Genomic DNA, 18,115 nt, shown 5'->3' on the forward strand with positions numbered 1-18,115 from the left:
CGACAAATATGCAAAGACAGAAAAAGCCTGTGCAGACCCTGGCAATGAAAAGGGGCCTAGAGATGGAACCCATTGCAGCTTCAGAGTATAGCCAAGTAACAGGTTATCACACATGACCTTGTGGCTTCATCATAAATCCTCATGCCCCCCATTTAGGTGCCTCACCTGAACGTAAGGTGGTTGACAATTCTGGGCTTCTTCAGGGGCTTCTGGAGATAAAGTGTCCAAATGTGGACACTTTTGTTGAGTGCAGTTACCTGTCTGCAGGCCCAGATGGCTCTTTTGCTCTTAAATGCAACCATGACTACTATTACCAGGTAATTGGACAGATGGACATCACTGGAATGAAGGGGTGTGATCTTTTTGTTCACTGTACCAAAGACAATCACCTGGAGCGGATCCACTTTGATGCCAAGAAATGGGAGTCTATGAAAACTAAACTGGATATATTTTCTGCCTGGCCTGTGCCAGGAATAAAGGAAGCACACATACATTTGGCATTGTTCCTTAAGAAAACTACTGTTAATAAGTAAACATTTCTGTAATATGAGAGTTTTAAGAATTGATTTTAATAAGTGAGAGAATGTCACATGACCATAAAAATGAACTGAGAATGATTTTTTACAAAATTAGTACATTGTTTTTATTGGTTCACAATGAGCAAAATGTGTTACATTAATTTCATTATAAAAAAATGCACATCAATAAAAGTTGAGCTGAATAAATGTTTGAATGTTTGTTACTCATTGGAAGAATAATTTCCCAGCAATTCAAAGTCCAGTATGGCTAGTAAAAATAATGCTGAATTTGAATATAGTTCATGGTTGTACTATGCATGTTACCATTTGATAATCCACTTTGAATATGTTACCTCATAATTAAAAAAGAGGTCACTGAAAATTGGTAAGTAGAGCACAAACAGTCCATAGCTGGTTAACTGAACCACACAGGGAAAGGGGCAGAACATAATATATGGTATTCTTTAATGTGTCTGATTGCTCGCACAACATGGATCCTCAAGCGAGCAATTTCTTGCATGCATGTAATTTCTTCTTTACTAAACTGCCCACATGGCCCCAAGAATGTAGGAATTACAAGTTTCACACGAATGTTACTGAGGAGGTATTTGATAAGAAACCCTTTATCTGCAATTACTTCATCTCCTGGTTCAAGTAGGCTCAGAATGCTAGACTCTTTGGTAATTTCTTTATTTGAGATAAAGATTACCAGACCTTACTTCATGCACTGCACAAATTCGTCTCATCTGGCTACAAGATGTTTTCCCAGAAGGATTTTGGGAAAACTTACTTACATACATTCTGGAAAACTGCACTCTTGCTTTTTTATGTCTCTGTGTCAGCAGTGGGGTCCTTCTGGGTCTCCTGCCATAGCGTTTCATTTAACGGTAATTCAAATGTCGACAGATAGTTCGAGCTGTAACTGATGCACCCTGTGCCTGCAGGACAGCTTAAATTTCTTTGGAACTAGATTGGGGCTGCTTATCCACCATCCGGACTATCCTATGTTGCAACCTTTTATCAATTTTTCTCCTCCATCCATGTCCAGGGAGATTAGCTGGATTGCCATGGGTTGTAAACGTTTTGATTATGTTGCACACCATGGACAAAGGAACACCAAGATCTCTGGAGATGGACTTGTAACCCTGAGATTGTTGATATTTTCCCACAATTTTGGTTCTCAAGTCCTCAGACAATTTTCTTCTCCTCTTTCTGTTCTCCATGCTTAGTGTGGCACACACAGAGATACAATGCAAAGATCGAGTCAACTTTTTAATCTGGTTTCAGGGGTGATTTTTAAATTGCCCACACCTGTTACTTATCCGTTTTTTGTGTTGTTCCAATACATGCAAAGGAAATAAACATATGTATAACAAAACATGTGTAATTGCAATAATTTTCTGGGAAAAACACTTTTGGCCATGACTGTCGGAGTTGGAAAGAAGCCAAAACATTGCTACAAGAAATGTGCCTGGATTTCTATACTCGAGCACGGGGGTGGAGGTAGGATGTATGTGTGGGTGTGCCACCCAGGGTAGGGAGAGGGTAGCTCAAGCTTTGTAACTCTGATAGAGCTCTTCAAAGGGTGACTGTTTTCATTTGATCACCTACAAAAGAAGATAAATCTACCACTTTTTTCACAATGTGGCAAATTTCATGTTTTTTCTGTCATGGTTTAAAGAACATGGGGTCTAACTATAGGAAATAAGTAGGTAGATTACTAGGTAAGTAAACTAGGAAATTACAATGATATTTTCGGTAAGGAAGTGCAGTACTGTTATTATTTAATTGTTGGACAGAAAATTATCTATCCAATTAGTCAACATTTGTATGCATATTGCCATCTGCCACAGACATGTGACCAGCAGGTCTGTGTTTTGTATGAGTTTGTCACATGTTTAGTAGATTAATGAACAAGGAGCAGTCTATGTATTGTCATTTTTTTTTATTTTAAAATTTAAGTTGGTGATTTTCCTCGCCTCCCACAGATCCTTGAGAAAGCGTAGGCAAGTCTGCTAAACACAGACTTTCTCCTGGTCTTAGAGGTGGTCTTGTTAGGGGTGGATGTTGCCTCAACACTAGGAGATTGTACATCTGTAAAATAAAAGAAATGCTGTTTAAAGGCCACAGGACTGTGAAAGAGGGGTTTGGGTGTAATAAAGGTTTTTATCTTTCATGCTGCACAACTAAAATAGGGTTTGACAAAACATGGTCCCCTACGTATTTACTCATTTAGACCATCTCACATAAACCTGTTAGTAGCTCATGCTTACACTACAACATTGCACAAGTTAGAACAGTAAAATATTAACAAGTACCATCTGGAATACGTGTGTCCGCTGTCTGGTCCTCCGTCTGAACACACAGATCGTTTGTCCGTTTCTTAATAGAGAGGAGACAATTAGATTATAACCATTCATCATATGATTCAGACACTAACATATAAATGTACAATTGAACATTCAAAAGAGCAAAATCTACAGCTAACAGTGTGACTGGGAATAAATGTAAGACATTTTAAAGAATAAAACAGATACCTTGGATCTGAGCTTAAGACACCATGGTGACTTGAACCGCAGGCGAGATTTCTTCTGCTCTGACTGACTAGTGCATCTGAATGCATCGATCAGTTTATTTAAAAATGAGAATTTTGATTTTACTTTGGTGATCTTGAAACCCTCAATCTGGAAATCCTCACAGGACACCCTGAAGAGGCGCTGTATAGTCACCTGATCAGGGTGTTTTTTCATGAGCCGTTTCTTTTTTGCACTGCAGAGAACTAGTGTCGCCGGGACCCTTTCATAATGTGGTTTTGGCATCCTAAACTCTTGAAGCAGCAACGACTGGTAAAGCAGGGATGAATTTAACCCCTTGTATTTGGTGGCAATGATTGACAGCAGGTTGGTGGGAAGGTCCTGAATGAAGTTTCCCTTCTTATATACACCATTCTTCCAAAAGGTTAGCACACCTTCTTGTGGAGACCAGCTGCTCTGTGAATATTTGGGAGACTCGTGGCTTGGTGTCTCCAAGGAGTCTCTCCCGGCATGTGCAGAGCACAGCTCGATCAAACTTTCAAAAGTTATGCTGCTGTCCGAGTCACCAATTGGCACAACCTCACGGCGTCTTCGCTTTATAATCTCCAGGGAGTCGTCAATCGGGAATGATGTTTTCCCTTTGATTCTGATAGCCAATGATGAGATCTGTTTGGTGGGAAGGTGTGGAACACTGTCCCTCTCCTCATCTTCTCTATTCACCTCATCAAATGGCAAATCTGATTTGATCAATTACAGAAAATGATCAATTATAAAAAAATATACTGAGAGCAATGAATAACTAACACATTATGTCTTTGGTAACAAATTACCACATTAAATCTCACCTGAAAACCCGGTACTTTGGGCTTCCTCTGTCTTTGAGTTTTTCATGCTTGGGGTAGACATATCAGAGACCTCAGCAGGAAGCTCATCTATTGGCCCAACTTTAGTCTGTAGTAGAGAAAATGAAGACATGCAACTGATTAATCAAGTGCTTGTAAACCATGTTATCCCAAGATGTTTTAGATGTTGAACAAAGTGCTGTCCAGCAATTAAAAGACAAGACACATAAAACATACAAATACACAAAACACAATAACTTAGTTTCATTAAAAAGCCAAAGAAAAAAAAGACTTAAGCAGAGATTTAAAAACCAACAATGTAGGGGCACTTCTAACATGTAATGGCAATGGATTCCATAATTTGGGAGCTAAAACTGCAAAGGCACGATCGCCCCTGTGCTTCAGTCTAGATTTAGGGACCACCAGAAGAAGCTGATCAGCAGATCTGAGTGACCTAGATGGAATATATGACTGCAAAAGCTCAGAGAGGTAAGTAGGAGCTAAACCATTCAATGACTTACACAAAAAGCAAGATCTTAAACTCAATTCTAAAATGGACAGGAAGCCAATGAAGAGAAGCTAATATAGGTGAAATATGTTCTTGTTTTCGTGTTTTTGTTAAAAGCCGAGCAGCAGCATTCTGAACCAACTGTAGCTGTGAGATAGAACCTTGGCCAACACCAGCATAAAGCCCATTACAGTAATAAAGTCTGGATGAAATAAACATGAAAATGGTTTAACCTTAGTTAAAAGCCTCAGTTGAAAAAAACTGGATTTGATAACAGAATTAATCTGTTTATCCAATTTAAAATGACTATCCATTATCACGCCAAGATTTTTAACATGGGGTCTTACATAGGTGTCCAAAGAACCCAGGTCATTATAAGGGGACTGAGTGACACTACTGGGTCTAAAAATCTATTTCAGTTTTATTTTCATTGAAATGTAAAAAATTTAAAGCCATCCAAGCTTTGATGTCTTCAAGACAATCTAGCAACAGTTTTAAGGAATCTGGTTCTCCTTGTCGTAACAGCAAATAAATTTGGGTATCGTCTGCATACATGTGAAAAGAGATACCATATTTCCTAAGAATGGATCCCAATGGAAGCATATACAATGAAAATAAAACTGGTCCAAGAATGGAACCCTGGGGAACCCCACATGTAAGACGTGCTGAGGAGGATACAAAATCACCAAGGCTGAAAAACATCTGTCAGACAGATAAGATTTAAACCATTCTAAAGCAGTGCCTTGTATACCAACACGTTGCTCCAATCGAGACAAAAGGATACCATGATCCACGGTGTCAAAAGCAGCTGTAAGATCCAAAAGCATAAGAATAGCACATTCCCCCGAGTCAGTAACTAATAAAAGATAATTAAAAACTCTTAACAGTGCAGTCTCAGTACAATGAAGAGGTTTAAAACCAGATTGAAACATCTCTAGGATACCATTTTTATCCAAGAAATCTTGCAGCTACAAAAATACAACTTTCTCCAATACTTTTGACAGAAACGGGAGCCTAGAGATTGGTCTGAAATTTGAGAGCACAGAATGATCTAAAGTTGACTTTTTAATTAAGGGTTGCACCACTGCATGCTTAAATTCAGATGGCAGGATTGCTGAGGCAAGACTGCTGTTCACAATTGCATGGATGTTTGGCCCAATAATGTCAAAAATATCTTTAAAAAAGCGAGGAGGAACGACATTTGTAGGAGAAGCTGAAGGTTTTAAGTGAATAATAATTTCCTTTAAATAAGAAAGAGAAACAGACTCAAACTGGTTAAAAACAGCAGAGCAAGTAACCATAATGGATGGATCATAAGAAGGAAATATAACAGAAGATCTAATATTATTAACTTTATCTACAAAAAAGTGTAAAAACCTTTCACAGTTCTCCAAGGAAACATCAGGGTAATGAGATCTAGGGGCATTAAGAACAGCACTAATGAAATATTAAAAATAACTTGAGGCTTGTGACTATTATTTGCTACCAAAGCCGAAAAATATTTCACCTTTTACAATCTGTCTGATATTTCTTACAGCTGTTCTTTAAAATCTCAAACGACACCTGCAACCTGTCTTTCTTCCACTTACGTTCTGCTCGTCTACATTCTCGTCTAGCTAAACGAGTAGCATCATTTATCCAGGGTTCAGATTTCTGTTTACAATGCATAGTTATAACTAGAGCAACTTTGTCCAAAATACTTTGACATGAGGAATAAAACAGAGGTCAGTTCCTGCGTATTTAGACCTAAATTTGATCCCAGACTTGTCTGCACATCATTAAAAGCAGCAGAAAACTGCACAGCAGTAGTAGGATTGGAAACACGACGGCAACGACCCGGAGCGCAGGGTTTGGTTACATTGGAAAGGGACATTTCAAATAAGATAGGTATATAGTCAGAAAATATAGCATCACATCTCAATATTAAAAAACGACAGACCATATGATAAAACAAGATCTAATGTGTGTCCTTGCAATTGCGTGGAGCCAGCCACTGACTGTACAAAATTAAAAGAATCAATAATATTTAACAACTCTTTGACCAGCGGCTTAGTGGGACAGCAAACATGAATATTAAAGTCTCCGACAATTTAAACACGGTCATATTTTGGCACAATTCCAGCCAAAAACTCTGAGAAGTCATTGATAAATTCCTTATTATATTTAGGTGGTCGATAGATCACTGCACATAATACTGGACAAGATCTGCCCAACTCGAACATGTTCAATTCAAAACTGGAGTAGATTTCTGCCGACAGATAAAAGTTTCTTTAAAACCAGTTGCTACTCCACCTCCACGTCCAGTCATCCTCGGGGAATTTAAGTACGTACAGCCTGCTGGTACAAGTTGTGAAAAAAAACACTAAAATCTCCAGCATTTACCCACGTTTCAGTGACACATAGCAAATCCAGCCGATAAAAAGTGAATAAATCCTTTAAAAAGAAGGTAGCCACAAAACAAACCCAAACCAAACTAACAGCGGCAGACGGCACGACACACACACTGGCGCCATCTCGAACTTGGAATCAGACTTGAGCTTTAAGACTTGAAATCCTTATTTTACCATAATAAATAAGTATAATATAGAATCACATACCTGCCTCATGTTGTATTAAAGGGTAAAATGTGAACCGCTCAGCTTATATAGTTTATCCGTAACCTAGCAACTAGCAACTAGCAACCGAGGGGGAGGGGGGAGAGGGAGGGGGGGAGAGGGAGGGGGGAGGGGCGTTTCTCTCTCGCAGGTTCGCGCGCAGCGTGCGGAGTCGAGCACTACGGTCAGAAGCAAAAGTAGAACTGAGCCAAGAAGAAAGCAAATATATATATTTTTACTATAAGTAACTTTAATCTGTTATACAGCCTAAATGTTAGGATTGTGTACAAGCTGTTTGTAATGGTAATTACTTGACGTTTTACTTAACTTTAGCTGTTAGGTTTTTTAATATTATTTACAACAATATTGGGTCATTTTCAGTGGCGGACTTAGCAATTTGGGGGCTCAAGGCGAATTTAGCTAGGGGGCCCATCAACATTAATATGCGAGAAATAAGTTAGCTCGTCAGGGGGCCCGTACAGTGTGCTGCAGTTAGAGGGGCCCAAGGCAATTGCCTAGCAATGCCTCTATGTAAAGACCGCCTCTGGTCATTTTACAACCTAATATTCCAGTTTGTTTCAGTCAGGACGAGAGAGGCAGGCTGTGTTGTCAGGGCCAGGTCATTCCAGTCCTTCAGAAAAAATGACACCCCTTACAGTTTACAGGTAGTAGGTTAGAAAACTGTGTTCATGTTCAAGTTCAAGTTTGTTCTGTTCAATTTATCACTTAATCAGCTTACACATCTAGGTATATTTTACTAGATCAACTAAATTATAAATTGTCTAACTATTAACTATTAGCCTAGTTGAAAAGAGAACACTTCCATGATGTGGATCTGTATTTAATAAAGACATGTTATGGTTTGTATTCTGTCAAGACAGAGAATGTTGTATGATGAAGTTGAGTTATTAGCTGAGTTATAACTAACTTCTGTAACTATATAAATATCCTTCTTGAATCATTAATTTTTTCTACATTATAAAACTTAAGTATGTATCCAAATAAACTTTGTATAGCTTGTTTACTATTTGTTTCTTTTGTTATTTCAGGTGGAGTTTCCATCTGATGGCTCCTTTATTGGACAATCAAAGTGCAACTGCAAAGCTAATCAGGGTCACTGCAATCACTGTTGTACACTCTTGGACACTTTTTGAAGCTAGACTGCAAATCTGTCCCTCCTATTGTTGATAAAACCTCACTGCCACAGACTTGGCACATTCCACCACGTGCATTAGGTTTAAGCCCAAAACCTATTAATACAGTGACGGTGTCAAAATTAAAGCCATCCACAGCAACTCAACATCAGAAGAAATATAAAAGATGCTGTGATGGTATCATTCCTAACCTCTGTTGCCCCATTCCAGCCCCTCTTCCAAGTGATCAGTTTGCTCATGACCTTACAGAGATCCTTTCTGCTATTGGAAGCACGTGTCAAATGGTCCAGCTACTTCAAGCATCAGCCAGACATCCAGTGGATAAAGTTGCAACAGAGTAAGACCTGCCCTGTGGATCACTGTTTACTTCCCAAACCCACAACCTGCCCACCACTACAATCACTGACCCTCACCCACTGTTTCCTCTGCCGCCACAGCCATGTAATTACACCACAGCTTCAAATGAAAATGAGAGTAACTACTACTGTGGCATGACTGTCACCCTCTCTGATGCAGTAGATGGAAATGAGGGACCAGAGCACAAACGAGACCTGGCACAGTGTCTGCTTCTAGGATTGTTTCTAGAATTGCAGACTTTGACTGCTTTTTGACTAACACTTTGATGTGTTAGCCTGCGATCTACTGAGAATTATAAATACTTGTCTTGATACAGCTACTATCCCTGAGTCGTTTAAGCATGCTATAGTTCAGCCACTATTAAAGAATCACAGTTTAGATCCAAATAATTTTAGCAATTATCGTCCGATATCAAAACTACCATTTTTATCTAAAGTTCTAGAAAAGGTAGTTTATAATCAGCTCACAGCTTTTTTAAACGAAAATCACATATATGAAATATTCCAGTCTGGTTTTAGAGCATTGCATAGTACGGAGACTGCATTACTTAAAGTGACAAATGATTTATTATTGGCTGGCGATCAGGGATATTGTTCTGTGCTGATTTTATTGGATTTATCTTCTGCTTTTGATACTGTCGATCATGCAATTTTAATTGAGAGATTGGAGAATTGCGTAGGTATAAAGGATAAGGCGCTGAACTGGTTCGTGTCATACCTTACTGATAGAACATTTTCAGTAAATCTGTCTAGTTATTTTTCTTCCTCATCAGTTTTAAACTGGGGTGTTCCTCAGGGGTCAATCCTAGGGCCATTATTATTCTCCTTATATCTTCTGCCTTTGGGTCAAATTATTCGTAAACATGGTATTGCTTTCCATTGTTATGCAGATGACCTACAGTTATATATTCCCTTACAAATTGGAAAACTGGGTTCTTTAGCAAGACTAATAGATTGTGTCTCTGATATAAAAAAAATGGATGGCAATTAATTTTTTACAAATAAATGATAGTAAAACAGAGGTTATCTTGTTTGGTCCACCCAAGTTAACACAGGCCTTTGCATCAGACCTGGGAATTTTTAAACATTATGTAAAATCCCATGTAAAAAATCTAGGTGTTATTTTTGATCCTGAACTAAAATTCGACAAGCAAATTAGTGCCGTTGTCAGGGGGAGCTATTTCCAGCTGAGGGCAATTGCTAAAGCTAAATCATTTCTTACATTTTCTGATTTAGAGAAGCTTATTCATGCTTTTATTTCCTCCCGGCTTGATTATTGTAACGCTTTATATTTGGGTTTAAGTCACAAATCTGTTGGCCATCTGCAAATGGTTCAGAATGCTGCTGCGCGTCTCCTTGTGGGTGCTAAGAAAAGAGATCACATTTCTCCAATATTAGCATCTTTACATTGGTTGCCTGTCCAACTTAGGATACAGTACAAGGTTTTATTGTTGGTTTTTAAAGGCTTAAACGACCTGGCTCCCTCTTACATTAAAGATATGCTCTGTTATTACGAGACCCCTAGAGCTCTAAGATCATCGTCACAGTTGCTGCTGTCTGTTCCTCGGTCTAGACTTAAGCGGAAAGGGGATCGAGCCTTTTCTATTGCAGCACCAAAATTGTGGAACAGTCTGCCAGTTGATATTAGAGGAGCATCATCAGTCACTTGTTTTAAAACTAAATTAAAGACATATTTTTACTCTGTGGCTTATGATTGTAGCTGAACTGTCTAAATTGTTATGTTGTGTGGATGTGATATGGTATTTTTTACTTTATTATTGTTAGATACATGTGTGTGTGTATGTGTGTATATGTGTATGTGTATATGTGTGTGTATATGTATGTGTATATGTGTATGTGTATATATATATATGTGTGTATGTATGTATGTATATATATATATATATATATATATATATATGTGTGTGTGCACGCACACTGTCTATTTTATTCTGTTTTATTAGTTCTTTTTATTGATGTTTAATGTGAAGCACTTTGGGTAACACTTGTGTTTTAAAGTGCTATATAAATTAAATAAACTTGAAACTTGCTTAGCGACAAATATGCAAAGACAGAAAAAGCCTGTGCAGACCCTGGCAATGAAAAGGGGCCTAGAGATGGAACCCATTGCAGCTTCAGAGTATAGCCAAGTAACAGGTTATCACACATGACCTTGTGGCTTCATCATAAATCCTCATGCCCCCCATTTAGGTGCCTCACCTGAACGTAAGGTGGTTGACAATTCTGGGCTTCTTCAGGGGCTTCTGGAGATAAAGTGTCCAAATGTGGACACTTTTGTTGAGTGCAGTTACCTGTCTGCAGGCCCAGATGGCTCTTTTGCTCTTAAATGCAACCATGACTACTATTACCAGGTAATTGGACAGATGGACATCACTGGAATGAAGGGGTGTGATCTTTTTGTTCACTGTACCAAAGACAATCACCTGGAGCGGATCCACTTTGATGCCAAGAAATGGGAGTCTATGAAAACTAAACTGGATATATTTTCTGCCTGGCCTGTGCCAGGAATAAAGGAAGCACACATACATTTGGCATTGTTCCTTAAGAAAACTACTGTTAATAAGTAAACATTTCTGTAATATGAGAGTTTTAAGAATTGATTTTAATAAGTGAGAGAATGTCACATGACCATAAAAATGAACTGAGAATGATTTTTTACAAAATTAGTACATTGTTTTTATTGGTTCACAATGAGCAAAATGTGTTACATTAATTTCATTATAAAAAAATGCACATCAATAAAAGTTGAGCTGAATAAATGTTTGAATGTTTGTTACTCATTGGAAGAATAATTTCCCAGCAATTCAAAGTCCAGTATGGCTAGTAAAAATAATGCTGAATTTGAATATAGTTCATGGTTGTACTATGCATGTTACCATTTGATAATCCACTTTGAATATGTTACCTCATAATTAAAAAAGAGGTCACTGAAAATTGGTAAGTAGAGCACAAACAGTCCATAGCTGGTTAACTGAACCACACAGGGAAAGGGGCAGAACATAATATATGGTATTCTTTAATGTGTCTGATTGCTCGCACAACATGGATCCTCAAGCGAGCAATTTCTTGCATGCATGTAATTTCTTCTTTACTAAACTGCCCACATGGCCCCAAGAATGTAGGAATTACAAGTTTCACACGAATGTTACTGAGGAGGTATTTGATAAGAAACCCTTTATCTGCAATTACTTCATCTCCTGGTTCAAGTAGGCTCAGAATGCTAGACTCTTTGGTAATTTCTTTATTTGAGATAAAGATTACCAGACCTTACTTCATGCACTGCACAAATTCGTCTCATCTGGCTACAAGATGTTTTCCCAGAAGGATTTTGGGAAAACTTACTTACATACATTCTGGAAAACTGCACTCTTGCTTTTTTATGTCTCTGTGTCAGCAGTGGGGTCCTTCTGGGTCTCCTGCCATAGCGTTTCATTTAACGGTAATTCAAATGTCGACAGATAGTTCGAGCTGTAACTGATGCACCCTGTGCCTGCAGGACAGCTTAAATTTCTTTGGAACTAGATTGGGGCTGCTTATCCACCATCCGGACTATCCTATGTTGCAACCTTTTATCAATTTTTCTCCTCCATCCATGTCCAGGGAGATTAGCTGGATTGCCATGGGTTGTAAACGTTTTGATTATGTTGCACACCATGGACAAAGGAACACCAAGATCTCTGGAGATGGACTTGTAACCCTGAGATTGTTGATATTTTCCCACAATTTTGGTTCTCAAGTCCTCAGACAATTTTCTTCTCCTCTTTCTGTTCTCCATGCTTAGTGTGGCACACACAGAGATACAATGCAAAGATCGAGTCAACTTTTTAATCTGGTTTCAGGGGTGATTTTTAAATTGCCCACACCTGTTACTTATCCGTTTTTTGTGTTGTTCCAATACATGCAAAGGAAATAAACATATGTATAACAAAACATGTGTAATTGCAATAATTTTCTGGGAAAAACACTTTTGGCCATGACTGTCGGAGTTGGAAAGAAGCCAAAACATTGCTACAAGAAATGTGCCTGGATTTCTATACTCGAGCACGGGGGTGGAGGTAGGATGTATGTGTGGGTGTGCCACCCAGGGTAGGGAGAGGGTAGCTCAAGCTTTGTAACTCTGATAGAGCTCTTCAAAGGGTGACTGTTTTCATTTGATCACCTACAAAAGAAGATAAATCTACCACTTTTTTCACAATGTGGCAAATTTCATGTTTTTTCTGTCATGGTTTAAAGAACATGGGGTCTAACTATAGGAAATAAGTAGGTAGATTACTAGGTAAGTAAACTAGGAAATTACAATGATATTTTCGGTAAGGAAGTGCAGTACTGTTATTATTTAATTGTTGGACAGAAAATTATCTATCCAATTAGTCAACATTTGTATGCATATTGCCATCTGCCACAGACATGTGACCAGCAGGTCTGTGTTTTGTATGAGTTTGTCACATGTTTAGTAGATTAATGAACAAGGAGCAGTCTATGTATTGTCATTTTTTTTTATTTTAAAATTTAAGTTGGTGATTTTCCTCGCCTCCCACAGATCCTTGAGAAAGCGTAGGCAAGTCTGCTAAACACAGACTTTCTCCTGGTCTTAGAGGTGGTCTTGTTAGGGGTGGATGTTGCCTCAACACTAGGAGATTGTACATCTGTAAAATAAAAGAAATGCTGTTTAAAGGCCACAGGACTGTGAAAGAGGGGTTTGGGTGTAATAAAGGTTTTTATCTTTCATGCTGCACAACTAAAATAGGGTTTGACAAAACATGGTCCCCTACGTATTTACTCATTTAGACCATCTCACATAAACCTGTTAGTAGCTCATGCTTACACTACAACATTGCACAAGTTAGAACAGTAAAATATTAACAAGTACCATCTGGAATACGTGTGTCCGCTGTCTGGTCCTCCGTCTGAACACACAGATCGTTTGTCCGTTTCTTAATAGAGAGGAGACAATTAGATTATAACCATTCATCATATGATTCAGACACTAACATATAAATGTACAATTGAACATTCAAAAGAGCAAAATCTACAGCTAACAGTGTGACTGGGAATAAATGTAAGACATTTTAAAGAATAAAACAGATACCTTGGATCTGAGCTTAAGACACCATGGTGACTTGAACCGCAGGCGAGATTTCTTCTGCTCTGACTGACTAGTGCATCTGAATGCATCGATCAGTTTATTTAAAAATGAGAATTTTGATTTTACTTTGGTGATCTTGAAACCCTCAATCTGGAAATCCTCACAGGACACCCTGAAGAGGCGCTGTATAGTCACCTGATCAGGGTGTTTTTTCATGAGCCGTTTCTTTTTTGCACTGCAGAGAACTAGTGTCGCCGGGACCCTTTCATAATGTGGTTTTGGCATCCTAAACTCTTGAAGCAGCAACGACTGGTAAAGCAGGGATGAATTTAACCCCTTGTATTTGGTGGCAATGATTGACAGCAGGTTGGTGGGAAGGTCCTGAATGAAGTTTCCCTTCTTATATACACCATTCTTCCAAAAGGTTAGCACACCTTCTTGTGGAGACCAGCTGCTCTGTGAATATTTGGGAGACTCGTGGCTTGGTGTCTCCAAGGAGTCTCTCCCGGCATGTGCAGAGCACAGCTCGATCAAACTTTCAAAAGTTATGCTGCTGTCCGAGTCACCAATTGGCACAACCTCACGGCGTCTTCGCTTTATAATCTCCAGGGAGTCGTCAATCGGGAATGATGTTTTCCCTTTGATTCTGATAGCCAATGATGAGATCTGTTTGGTGGGAAGGTGTGGAACACTGTCCCTCTCCTCATCTTCTCTATTCACCTCATCAAATGGCAAATCTGATTTGATCAATTACAGAAAATGATCAATTATAAAAAAATATACTGAGAGCAATGAATAACTAACACATTATGTCTTTGGTAACAAATTACCACATTAAATCTCACCTGAAAACCCGGTACTTTGGGCTTCCTCTGTCTTTGAGTTTTTCATGCTTGGGGTAGACATATCAGAGACCTCAGCAGGAAGCTCATCTATTGGCCCAACTTTAGTCTGTAGTAGAGAAAATGAAGACATGCAACTGATTAATCAAGTGCTTGTAAACCATGTTATCCCAAGATGTTTTAGATGTTGAACAAAGTGCTGTCCAGCAATTAAAAGACAAGACACATAAAACATACAAATACACAAAACACAATAACTTAGTTTCATTAAAAAGCCAAAGAAAAAAAAGACTTAAGCAGAGATTTAAAAACCAACAATGTAGGGGCACTTCTAACATGTAATGGCAATGGATTCCATAATTTGGGAGCTAAAACTGCAAAGGCACGATCGCCCCTGTGCTTCAGTCTAGATTTAGGGACCACCAGAAGAAGCTGATCAGCAGATCTGAGTGACCTAGATGGAATATATGACTGCAAAAGCTCAGAGAGGTAAGTAGGAGCTAAACCATTCAATGACTTACACAAAAAGCAAGATCTTAAACTCAATTCTAAAATGGACAGGAAGCCAATGAAGAGAAGCTAATATAGGTGAAATATGTTCTTGTTTTCGTGTTTTTGTTAAAAGCCGAGCAGCAGCATTCTGAACCAACTGTAGCTGTGAGATAGAACCTTGGCCAACACCAGCATAAAGCCCATTACAGTAATAAAGTCTGGATGAAATAAACATGAAAATGGTTTAACCTTAGTTAAAAGCCTCAGTTGAAAAAAACTGGATTTGATAACAGAATTAATCTGTTTATCCAATTTAAAATGACTATCCATTATCACGCCAAGATTTTTAACATGGGGTCTTACATAGGTGTCCAAAGAACCCAGGTCATTATAAGGGGACTGAGTGACACTACTGGGTCTAAAAATCTATTTCAGTTTTATTTTCATTGAAATGTAAAAAAGTTAAAGCCATCCAAGCTTTGATGTCTTCAAGACAATCTAGCAACAGTTTTAAGGAATCTGGTTCTCCTTGTCGTAACAGCAAATAAATTTGGGTATCGGCTGCATACATGTGAAAAGAGATACCATATTTCCTAAGAATGGATCCCAATGGAAGCATATACAATGAAAATAAAACTGGTCCAAGAATGGCACCCTGGGGAACCCCACATGTAAGACGTGCTGAGGAGGATACAAAATCACCAAGGCTGAAAAACATCTGTCAGACAGATAAGATTTAAACCATTCTAAAGCAGCGCCTTGTATACCAACACGTTGCTCCAATCGAGACAAAAGGATACCATGATCCACGGTGTCAAAAGCAGTTGTAAGATCCAAAAGCATAAGAATAGCACATTCCCCCGAGTCAGTAACTAATAAAAGATCATTAAAAACTCTTAACAGTGCAGTCTCAGTACAATGAAGAGGTTTAAAACCAGATTGAATCATCTCTAGGATACCATTTTTATCCAAGAAATCTTGCAGCTACAAAAATACAACTTTCTCCAATACTTTTGACAGAAACGGGAGCCTAGAGATTGGTCTGAAATTTGAGAGCACAGAATGATCTAAAGTTGACTTTTTAATTAAGGGTTGCACCACTGCATGCTTAAATTCAGATGGCATGATTGCTGAGGCAAGACTGCTGTTCACAATTGCATGGATGTTTGGCCCAATAATGTCAAAAATATCTTTAAAAAAGCGAGGAGGAACGACATTTGTAGGAGAAGCTGAAGGTTTTAAGTGAATAATAATTTCCTTTAAATAAGAAAGAGAAACAGACTGGTTAAAAACAGCAGAGTAAGTAACCATAATGGATGGATCATAAGAAGGAAATATAACAGAAGATCTAATATTATTAACTTTTATCTACAAAAAAGTGTAAAAACCTTTCACAGTTCTCCAAGGAAACATCAGGGTAATGAGATCTAGGGGCATTAAGAACAGCACTAATGAAATATTAAAAATAACTTGAGGCTTGTGACTATTATTTGCTACCAAAGCCGAAAAATATTTCACCTTTTCAGCTTTTACAATTGTCTGATATTTCTTACAGCTGTTCTTTAAAATCTCAAACGACACCTGCAACCTGTCTTTCTTCCACTTGTCTTTCTTCCACTACATTCTCGTCTAGCTAAACGAGTAGCATCATTTATCCAGGGTTCAGATTTCTGTTTACAATGCATAGTCCTTACTGGAGCAACTTTGTCCAAAATAGTTTGACATGAGGAATAAAACAGAGGTCAGTTCCTGCGTATTTAGACCTAAATTTGATCCCAAACTTGTCTGCACATCATTAAAAGCAGCAGAAAACTGCACAGCAGTAGTAGGATTGGAAACACGACGGCAACGACCCGGAGCGCAGGGTTTGGTTACATTGGAAAGGGACATTTCAAATAAGATAGGTATATAGTCAGAAAATATAGCATCACATCTCAATATTAAAAACCGACAGACCATATGATAAAACAAGATCTAATGTGTGTCCTTGCAATTGCGTGGAGCCAGCCACTGACTGTACAAAATTAAAAGAATCAATAATATTTAACAACTCTTTGACCAGCGGCTTAGTGGGACAGCAAACATGAATATTAAAGTCTCCGACAATTTAAACACGGTCATATTTTGGCACAATTCCAGCCAAAAACTCTGAGAAGTCATTGATAAATTCCTTATTATATTTAGGTGGTCGATAGATCACTGCACATAATACTGGACAAGATCTGCCCAACTCGAACATGTTCAATTCAAAACTGGAGTAGATTTCTGCCGACAGATAAAAGTTTCTTTAAAACCAGTTGCTACTCCACCTCCACGTCCAGTCATCCTCGGGGAATTTAAGTACGTACAGCCTGCTGGTACAAGTTGTGAAAAAAAACACTAAAATCTCCAGCATTTACCCACGTTTCAGTGACACATAGCAAATCCAGCCGATAAAAAGTGAATAAATCCTTTAAAAAGAAGGTAGCCACAAAACAAACCCAAACCAAACTAACAGCGGCAGACGGCACGACACACACACTGGCGCCATCTCGAACTTGGAATCAGACTTGAGCTTTAAGACTTGAAATCCTTATTTTACCATAATAAATAAGTATAATATAGAATCACATACCTGCCTCATGTTGTATTAAAGGGTAAAATGTGAACCGCTCAGCTTATATAGTTTATCCGTAACCTAGCAACTAGCAACTAGCAACCGAGGGGGAGGGGGGAGAGGGAGGGGGGAGGGGCGTTTCTCTCTCGCAGGTTCGCGCGCAGCGTGCGGAGTCGAGCACTACGGTCAGAAGCAAAAGTAGAACTGAGCCAAGAAGAAAGCAAATATATATATTTTTACTATAAGTAACTTTAATCTGTTATACAGCCTAAATGTTAGGATTGTGTACAAGCTGTTTGTAATGGTAATTACTTGACGTTTTACTTAACTTTAGCTGTTAGGTTTTTTAATATTATTTACAACAATATTGGGTCATTTTCAGTGGCGGACTTAGCAATTTGGGGGCTCAAGGCGAATTTAGCTAGGGGGCCCATCAACATTAATATGCGAGAAATAAGTTAGCTCGTCAGGGGGCCCGTACAGTGTGCTGCAGTTAGAGGGGCCCAAGGCAATTGCCTAGCAATGCCTCTATGTAAAGACAGCCTCTGGTCATTTTACAACCTAATATTCCA

At 38.5% G+C, this 18,115-nt stretch overlaps 2 protein-coding genes across 4 annotated transcripts; both read right to left on the reverse strand.

Moving 5' to 3' along the window:
* Nucleotides 1-757: 757 nt before the first annotated feature.
* Nucleotides 758-7,104, reverse strand: LOC143488850 (uncharacterized). Of its 2 annotated transcripts, XM_076987794.1 has the most exons (5): nt 7,000-7,104; nt 3,898-4,003; nt 3,056-3,789; nt 2,837-2,900; nt 758-2,612 (listed from the first exon to the last, which is right to left on the reverse strand). In XM_076987794.1, the coding sequence occupies exons 1-5, from the start codon at nt 7,006-7,008 to the stop codon at nt 2,476-2,478; spliced, it is 1,050 nt and encodes a 349-aa protein (XP_076843909.1). In that variant the 5' UTR covers nt 7,009-7,104; the 3' UTR covers nt 758-2,475. The 2 variants fall into 2 exon arrangements, with proteins under 2 accessions (XP_076843909.1, XP_076843908.1); XM_076987793.1 differs by lacking the exon at nt 7,000-7,104 and having other exon boundaries at nt 3,898-4,960.
* Nucleotides 7,105-11,318: 4,214 nt separating this feature from the next.
* Nucleotides 11,319-17,666, reverse strand: LOC143488845 (uncharacterized). 2 transcript variants are annotated; one of them, XM_076987786.1, is made up of 5 exons: nt 17,562-17,666; nt 14,459-14,564; nt 13,617-14,350; nt 13,398-13,461; nt 11,319-13,173 (listed from the first exon to the last, which is right to left on the reverse strand). In XM_076987786.1, the coding sequence occupies exons 1-5, from the start codon at nt 17,568-17,570 to the stop codon at nt 13,037-13,039; spliced, it is 1,050 nt and encodes a 349-aa protein (XP_076843901.1). In that variant the 5' UTR covers nt 17,571-17,666; the 3' UTR covers nt 11,319-13,036. The 2 variants fall into 2 exon arrangements, with proteins under 2 accessions (XP_076843901.1, XP_076843900.1); XM_076987785.1 differs by lacking the exon at nt 17,562-17,666 and having other exon boundaries at nt 14,459-15,746.
* Nucleotides 17,667-18,115: the final 449 nt, after the last annotated feature.

This window comes from Brachyhypopomus gauderio, unplaced genomic scaffold (assembly GCF_052324685.1).
Source record: "Brachyhypopomus gauderio isolate BG-103 unplaced genomic scaffold, BGAUD_0.2 sc56, whole genome shotgun sequence".
In the NCBI taxonomy this organism is placed as follows: domain Eukaryota; kingdom Metazoa; phylum Chordata; class Actinopteri; order Gymnotiformes; family Hypopomidae; genus Brachyhypopomus; species Brachyhypopomus gauderio.